The 8,786-nt window shown below is 46.8% G+C and overlaps 1 protein-coding gene across 1 annotated transcript in view; it reads left to right on the top strand.

The window, feature by feature from the left end:
- Positions 1-8,786, top strand: part of LOC109881252 (receptor-type tyrosine-protein phosphatase S) — a 418,713-nt gene that overhangs the window by 365,736 nt on the left and 44,191 nt on the right. The window contains exons 20-21 of the mRNA XM_031822228.1: positions 1,912-2,137; positions 8,430-8,549. Coding sequence (XP_031678088.1) covers positions 1,912-2,137; positions 8,430-8,549 — 346 coding nt within the window. The remainder of the gene's footprint in view (positions 1-1,911; positions 2,138-8,429; positions 8,550-8,786) is intronic.

The raw sequence follows: 8,786 nt of genomic DNA, 5'->3' as shown, positions 1-8,786 counted from the left end.
TCTCTCTCTCTCTCTCTCTCTCTCTCTCTCTCTTCTCTATCTCTTTTCTCTCTCTCCTCTCCTACCTTTTCTCTCTTCTCTCTTCTTTCTCTCTCCTCTCTCTCTCTCTTTCTCTCTTCTCTCTCATCTCATCTCTTCTCTCTCTTTCTCTCTCCTCTCTCTCTCTCTCTCTCTCTCTCTCTTGCTCTCCCTCTCTCTCTCTCTCTCTCCTCTCTTCTCTCTCTCTCTCTCCTCTCTCTCTCTCTCTTTCTCTCGCTCTCTCTCCCTCTCTCTCTCTCTCTCTCTCTCTTCTCTCTCTCTCTCTCTCTCTCTCTCTCTCTTTCTCTCTCTCTCTCTCTCTCCCTCCGATTGTTGCTGCACTCTTTGTCACGTCTCCCCACTCTTAAATTAGCCCAGTCGAGTGTTTCATTGCTTGTCGCTCGAGTGAGAATACGTCAGTTAAGGAACGTGATTGGTCTACGCTGCGGCAGCCATTACAGTCTATTTAATTCAACTGCCTTTTATTTGTTGATCAAAGAGTAGACTGGAGAGTAGATGATAGTAGATAAATTAACTAGACTCATTGAGGTGAGATATACACTGTGCCTAGTCAGGAATAGAGGGTAGATACAGAGGAGACCTTCTAATAACAGAACTGCATTGTGTCCACATGAATAGGAACATTTGCATACACACAGACTTTGGCTATATTTGACAGAGAGGAGATGTGAGCTACATTTTAATCTCTCACTCTCACACACTCCCACACACACACAAAGATATAGACCTATTTTCAACACACACACACACATAATCAAACACACTGCGGGGCAAACACACACACTCGCCCAGCCTGCGTGCGGGAGGGCTGATTTACTACACACTCCTCCATCTTACTGCACACTCCATCTTACTGCACACTCCTCCATCTTACTGCACACTCCTCCATCTTACTGCACACTCCTCCATCTTACTGCACACTCCTCCATCTTACTGCACGCTCCTCCATCTTACTGCACGCTCCTCCATCTTACTGCACACTCCTCCATCTTACTGCACACTCCTCCATCTTACTGCACACCCCTCCATCCTACTGCACACTCCTCCATCTTACTGCACACTCCTCCATCTTACTGCACACTCCTCCATCTTACTGCACACCCCTCCATCTTACTGCACACTCCAGCATCAACACTATATCACAGCCACAACAGACTTTGGCTATATTTGACAGAGAGGAGATGTGAGCTACATTTTAATCTCTCACTCTCACACACTCCCACACACACACAAAGATATAGACCTATTTTCAACACACACACACACATAATCAAACACACTGCGGGGCAAACACACACACTCGCCCAGCCTGCGTGCGGGAGGGCTGATTTACTACACACTCCTCCATCTTACTGCACTCCATCTTACTGCACACTCCTCATCTTACTGCACACTCCTCCATCTTACTGCACACTCCTCCATCTTACTGCACACTCCTCCATCTTACTGCACACTCCTCCATCTTACTGCACGCTCCTCCATCTTACTGCACGCTCCTCCATCTTACTGCACACTCCTCCATCTTACTGCACACTCCTCCATCTTACTGCACACCCCTCCATCCTACTGCACACTCCTCCATCTTACTGCACACTCCTCCATCTTACTGCACACTCCTCCATCTTACTGCACACCCCTCCATCTTACTGCACACTCCAGCATCAACACTATATCACAGCCACAACATCAGGCTAGAGAAAGAATCAACAAAATGTAAAGAGAGAGAGGGAGGGAGAGGCATTAAAGAAAGGTGTTAAGTGGGAGCACTATGTAAGACCTCAGCGATAAGAGCAATGAGAACTTCACTAAAAGAAATTGCCTGGAGCCCCATCAGAATTGACCACTTGGCCTGTTAACAACCAACCATTCTAGAGATTGTCTCCCTCAATTCAACTCACTTACTGTCTTCTCTCTGTTCCCAGGTATTACCGGCAGTGATTATATCAACGCCAACTACATAGACGGCTACAGGAAGCAGAATGCCTACATGGCTACGCAGGGCCCGCTGCCCGAGACGTTCGGGGACTTCTGGAGGATGGTGTGGGAACAGAGGGCAGCCACTGTGGTCATGATGACCAGACTGGAAGAGAAATCACGGGTAAGTAACTATAGAATTGAATCTGGTGTTCCCCCTGGATCTGTGTAGGGACGACTTGTTTTTTGACCAAAAACAAGCCTACGGGGAGGGTTGGGGGGGCTGGGGTTGAAGCCTACAGGGAGGGTTGGGGGGGGACTGGGGCAAAGCCTAAGGGGAGGGTTGGGGGGGGCTGGGGTTGTAGCCTACGGGGAGGGTTGGGGGGGGTTGAAGCCTACGGGGAGGGTTGGGGGGGCTGGGGTTGAAGCCTTCTCCAGGACTGTAGGCTTCACCCCCAGCCCCCCCCAACCCTCACCACAAACTTCACCCGCAGCCCCCCCCCAACCCTCCCCGTAACCCCTCCCCGTGAAGCCTACGGGGAGGGTTGGGGGGGGGCTGCGGTGTGAAGTTTGTGGTGAGGGTTGGGGGGGGCTGGGGGTGAAGCCTACAGTCCTGGAGAAGTTGTGAAGTAGAGAGAAGCAGTCCTATAGTGTTCATTAAGATGTGAAGTAGAGAGAAGCAGTCTTGCTGTGTTCAGGAAGATGTGAAGTAGAGAGAAGCAGTCCTATAGTGTTCATTAAGATGTGAAGTAGAGAGAAGCAGTCCTGCAGTGTTTCAGGAAGATGTGAAGTAGAGAGAAGCAGTCCTGCAGTGTTTCAGGAAGATGTGAAGTAGAGAGAATCAGTCTTGCAGTGTTTCAGGAAGATGTGAAGTAGAGAGAAGCAGTCCTGCTGTGTTCAGGAAGATGTGAAATAGAGAGAAGCAGTCCTGCTGTGTTCAGGAAGATGTGAAGTAGAGAGAAGCAGTCCTGCAGTGTTCAGGAAGATGTGAAGTATAGAGAAGCAGTCCTGCAGTGTTCAGGAAGATGTGAAGTAGAGAGAAGCAGTCCTATAGTGTTCAGGAAGATGTGAAGTAGAGAGAAGCAGTCCTGCTGTGTTCAGGAAGATGTGAAGTAGAGGGAAGCAGTCCTGCTGTGTTCAGGAAAATGTGAAGTAGAGGAATCAGTCCTGCAGTGATCAGGAAGATGTGAAGTAGAGAGAAGCAGTCCTGCTGTGTTCAGGAAGATGTGAAGTAGAGAGAAGCAGTCCTGCAGTGTTTCAGGAAGATGTGAAGTAGAGAGAAGCAGTCCTGCAGTGTTCAGGAAGATGTGAAGTAGAGGAATCAGTCCTGCAGTGATCAGGAAGATGTGAAGTAGAGAGAAGCAGTCCTGCAGTGTTCAGGAAGATGTGAAGTAGAGAGAAGCAGTCCTGCTGTGTTCAGGAAGATGTGAAGTAGAGAGAAGCAGTCCTGCAGTGTTTCAGGAAGATGTGAAGTAGAGAGAAGCAGTCCTGCTGTGTTCAGGAAGATGTGAAGTAGAGAGAAGCAGTCCTGCTGTGTTCAGGAAGATGTGAAGTAGAGAGAAGCAGTCCTATAGTGTTCAGGAAGATGTGAAGTAGAGAGAATCAGTCCTGCAGTGTTCAGGAAGTTGTGAAGTAGAGAGAAGCAGTCCTGCTGTGTTCAGGAAGATGTGAAGTAGAGAGAAGCAGTCCTGCAGTGTTTCAGGAAGATGTGAAGTAGAGAGAAGCAGTCCTGCAGTGTTCAGGAAGATGTGAAGTAGAGAGAAGCAGTCCTATAGTGTTCAGGAAGATGTGAAGTAGAGAGAAGCAGTCCTATAGTGTTCAGGAAGATGTGAAGTAGAGGGAAGCAGTCCTGCTGTGTTCAGGAAGATGTGAAGTAGAGGAATCAGTCCTGCAGTGATCAGGAAGATGTGAAGTAGAGAGAAGCAGTCCTGCAGTGTTTCAGGAAGATGTGAAGTAGAGAGAAGCAGTCCTGCAGTGTTTCAGGAAGATGTGAAGTAGAGAGAAGCAGTCCTGCTGTGTTCAGGAAGATGTGAAGTAGAGAGAGGCAGTCCTGCTGTGTTCAGGAAGATGTGAAGTAGAGAGAAGCAGTCCTGCTATGTTCAGGAAGATGTGAAGTAGAGAGAAGCAGTCCTGCTGTGTTCAGGAAGATGTGAAGTAGAGAGAAGCAGTCCTATAGTGTTCATTAAGATGTGAAGTAGAGAGAATCAGTCCTGCAGTGTTTCAGGAAGTTGTGAAGTAGAGAGAAGCAGTCCTGCTGTGTTCAGGAAGATGTGAAGTAGAGAGAAGCAGTCCTGCAGTGTTTCAGGAAGATGTGAAGTAGAGAGAAGCAGTCCTGCAGTGTTCAGGAAGATGTGAAGTAGAGAGAAGCAGTCCTATAGTGTTCAGGAAGATGTGAAGTAGAGAGAAGCAGTCCTGCTGTGTTCAGGAAGATGTGAAGTAGAGAGAAGCAGTCCTACAGTGTTCAGGAAGATGTGAAGTAGAGAGAAGCAGTCCTGCTGTGTTCAGGAAGATGTGAAGTAGAGGAATCAGTCCTGCAGTGATCAGGAAGATGTGAAGTAGAGAGAAGCAGTCCTGCAGTGTTTCAGGAAGATGTGAAGTAGAGAGAAGCAGTCCTGCAGTGTTTCAGGAAGATGTGAAGTAGAGAGAAGCAGTCCTGCAGTGTTTCAGGAAGATGTGAAGTAGAGAGAAGCAGTCCTGCTGTGTTCAGGAAGATGTGAAGTAGAGAGAGGCAGTCCTGCTGTGTTCAGGAAGATGTGAAGTAGAGAGAAGCAGTCCTATAGTGTTCAGGAAGATGTGAAGTAGAGAGAAGCAGTCCTGCAGTGTTCAGGAAGATGTGAAGTAGAGAGAAGCAGTCCTATAGTGTTCAGGAAGATGTGAAGTAGAGAGAAGCAGTCCTGCAGTGTTCAGGAAGATGTGAAGTAGAGAGAAGCAGTCCTATAGTGTTCAGGAAGATGTGAAGTAGAGAGAAGCAGTCCTGCAGTGTTCAGGAAGATGTGAAGTAGAGAGAAGCAGTCCTGCAGTGTTCAGGAAGATGTGAAGTAGAGAGAAGCAGTCCTGCAGTGTTCAGGAAGATGTGAAGTAGAGAGAAGCAGTCCTATAGTGTTCAGGAAGATGTGAAGTAGAGAGAAGCAGTCCTGCTGTGTTCAGGAAGATGTGAAGTAGAGAGAAGCAGTCCTATAGTGTTCAGGAAGATGTGAAGTAGAGAGAAGCAGTCCTATAGTGTTCAGGAAGATGTGAAGTAGAGAGAAGCAGTCCTGCTGTGTTCAGGAAGATGTGAAGTAGAGAGAAGCAGTCCTGCTGTGTTCAGGAAGATGTGAAGTAGAGAGAAGCAGTCCTGCTGTGTTCAGGAAGATGTGAAGTAGAGAGAAGCAGTCCTGTGTGTTCAGGAAGATGTGAAGTAGAGAGAAGCAGTCCTGCTGTGTTCAGGAAGATGTGAAGTAGAGAGAAGCAGTCCTGCTGTGTTCAGGAAGATGTGAAGTAGAGGAATCAGTCCTGCAGTGATCAGGAAGATGTGAAGTAGAGAGAAGCAGTCCTGCAGTGTTCAGGAAGATGTGAAGTAGAGAGAAGCAGTCCTGCTGTGTTCAGGAAGATGTGAAGTAGAGAGAAGCAGTCCTGCAGTGTTTCAGGAAGATGTGAAGTAGAGAGAAGCAGTCCTGCTGTGTTCAGGAAGATGTGAAGTAGAGAGAAGCAGTCCTGCTATGTTCAGGAAGATGTGAAGTAGAGAGAAGCAGTCCTGCTGTGTTCAGGAAGATGTGAAGTAGAGAGAAGCAGTCCTATAGTGTTCAGGAAGATGTGAAGTAGAGAGAAGCAGTCCTGCTGTGTTCAGGAAGATGTGAAGTAGAGAGAAGCAGTCCTATAGTGTTCAGGAAGATGTGAAGTAGAGAGAAGCAGTCCTATAGTGTTCAGGAAGATGTGAAGTAGAGAGAAGCAGTCCTGCTGTGTTCAGGAAGATGTGAAGTAGAGAGAAGCAGTCCTGCTGTGTTCAGGAAGATGTGAAGTAGAGAGAAGCAGTCCTGCTGTGTTCAGGAAGATGTGAAGTAGAGAGAAGCAGTCCTGTGTGTTCAGGAAGATGTGAAGTAGAGAGAAGCAGTCCTGCTGTGTTCAGGAAGATGTGAAGTAGAGGAATCAGTCCTGCAGTGATCAGGAAGATGTGAAGTAGAGAGAAGCAGTCCTGCAGTGTTCAGGAAGATGTGAAGTAGAGAGAAGCAGTCCTGCTGTGTTCAGGAAGATGTGAAGTAGAGAGAAGCAGTCCTGCAGTGTTTCAGGAAGATGTGAAGTAGAGAGAAGCAGTCCTGCTGTGTTCAGGAAGATGTGAAGTAGAGAGAAGCAGTCCTGCTATGTTCAGGAAGATGTGAAGTAGAGAGAAGCAGTCCTATAGTGTTCAGGAAGATGTGAAGTAGAGAGAATCAGTCCTGCAGTGTTTCAGGAAGATGTGAAGTAGAGAGAAGCAGTCCTGCAGTGTTTCAGGAAGATGTGAAGTAGAGAGAAGCAGTCCTGCTGTGTTCAGGAAGATGTGAAGTAGAGAGAAGCAGTCTTGCTGTGTTCAGGAAGATGTGAAGTAGAGAGAAGCAGTCCTATAGTGTTCATTAAGATGTGAAGTAGAGAGAATCAGTCCTGCAGTGTTTCAGGAAGTTGTGAAGTAGAGAGAAGCAGTCCTGCTGTGTTCAGGAAGATGTGAAGTAGAGAGAAGCAGTCCTGCAGTGTTTCAGGAAGATGTGAAGTAGAGAGAAGCAGTCCTGCAGTGTTCAGGAAGATGTGAAGTAGAGAGAAGCAGTCCTATAGTGTTCAGGAAGATGTGAAGTAGAGAGAAGCAGTCCTGCTGTGTTCAGGAAGATGTGAAGTAGAGAGAAGCAGTCCTGCAGTGTTCAGGAAGATGTGAAGTAGAGAGAAGCAGTCCTGCTGTGTTCAGGAAGATGTGAAGTAGAGGGAAGCAGTCCTGCTGTGTTCAGGAAGATGTGAAGTAGAGGAATCAGTCCTGCAGTGATCAGGAAGATGTGAAGTAGAGAGAAGCAGTCCTGCAGTGTTTCAGGAAGATGAGAAGCAGTCCTGCAGTGTTTCAGGAAGATGTGAAGTAGAGAGAAGCAGTCCTGCTGTGTTCAGGAAGATGTGAAGTAGAGAGAAGCAGTCCTGCTGTGTTCAGGAAGATGTGAAGTAGAGAGAAGCAGTCCTATAGTGTTCAGGAAGATGTGAAGTAGAAAGAAGCAGTCCTGCAGTGTTCAGGAAGATGTGAAGTAGAGAGAAGCAGTCCTATAGTGTTCAGGAAGATGTGAAGTAGAGAGAAGCAGTCCTATAGTGTTCAGGAAGATGTGAAGTAGAGAGAAGCAGTCCTGCTGTGTTCAGGAAGATGTGAAGTAGAGAGAAGCAGTCCTGCAGTGTTCAGGAAGATGTGAAGTAGAGAGAAGCAGTCCTATAGTGTTCAGGAAGATGTGAAGTAGAGAGAAGCAGTCCTGCAGTGTTCAGGAAGATGTGAAGTAGAGAGAAGCAGTCCTGCAGTGTTCAGGAAGATGTGAAGTAGAGAGAAGCAGTCCTATAGTGTTCAGGAAGATGTGAAGTAGAGAGAAGCAGTCCTATAGTGTTCAGGAAGATGTGAAGTAGAGAGAAGCAGTCCTATAGTGTTCAGGAAGATGTGAAGTAGAGAGAAGCAGTCCTGCTGTGTTCAGGAAGATGTGAAGTAGAGAGAAGCAGTCCTGCTGTGTTCAGGAAGATGTGAAGTAGAGAGAAGCAGTCCTATAGTGTTCAGGAAGATGTGAAGTAGAGAGAAGCAGTCCTATAGTGTTCAGGAAGATGTGAAGTAGAGAGAAGCAGTCCTGCTGTGTTCAGGAAGATGTGAAGTAGAGAGAAGCAGTCCTGCAGTGTTCAGGAAGATGTGAAGTAGAGAGAAGCAGTCCTGCAGTGTTTCAGGAAGATGTGAAGTAGAGAGAAGCAGTCCTATAGTGTTCAGGAAGATGTGAAGTAGAGAGAAGCAGTCCTGCTGTGTTCAGGAAGATGTGAAGTAGAGAGAAGCAGTCCTGCTGTGTTCAGGAAGATGTGAAGTAGAGGGAAGCAGTCCTATAGTGTTCAGGAAGATGTGAAGTAGAGAGAAGCAGTCCTATAGTGTTCAGGAAGATGTGAAGTAGAGAGAAGCAGTCCTGCAGTGTTCATGAAGATGTGAAGTAGAGAGAAGCAGTCCTGCAGTGTTCATGAAGATGTGAAGTAGAGAGAAGCAGTCCTGCAGTGTTCATGAAGATGTGAAGTAGAGAGAAGCAGTCCTGCTGTGTTCATGAAGATGTGAAGTAGAGAGAAGCAGTCCTGCTGTGTTTCAGTGAGCCCGCGAGCTGTTTTATTTTTTAGGACTGTTGGAATGGGGTTTACAGTATAATAGAGTCTCTGTGATTGTTTTGTGCAGTGTGTGTGTGTGTGCGTGCATGCTCGCGTACGTGTTTTCATTGATGTGTGTGTGTTTGTGTACTCAGCCCCCTCTTCTCCTCTCTCCTCAGATCAAGTGTGACCAGTACTGGCCCAGTCGAGGCACAGAGACCTATGGTATGACCCAGGTGACTCTACTGGACACCATAGAGCTGGCCACCTTCTGTGTTCGCACTTTCTCCCTGCACAAGGTACGAGTGAGTACACAACTTTACTCCACCCATACTGCATAATAACACACTCATTTCACATTTAATTCAATTCATAACCTAAACCAAATTCCAATTCCAATTCTCATTGAAAACCATTGAAGAAAATTTGAATTTCAGTAAACTTTCTGAATTGACTGATTTTTTTATATATTTTTTTATTTAACTAGGCAAGTCAGTTAAGATCACATTCTTATTTTCAATGACGGCCTGGGAACA

Source organism: Oncorhynchus kisutch, linkage group LG4 (assembly GCF_002021735.2).
Source record: "Oncorhynchus kisutch isolate 150728-3 linkage group LG4, Okis_V2, whole genome shotgun sequence".
Lineage (NCBI taxonomy): Eukaryota > Metazoa > Chordata > Actinopteri > Salmoniformes > Salmonidae > Oncorhynchus > Oncorhynchus kisutch.
Note: the sequence above shows the minus strand (reverse complement) of the source record. Positions and strands in the feature narration are given on the sequence as shown.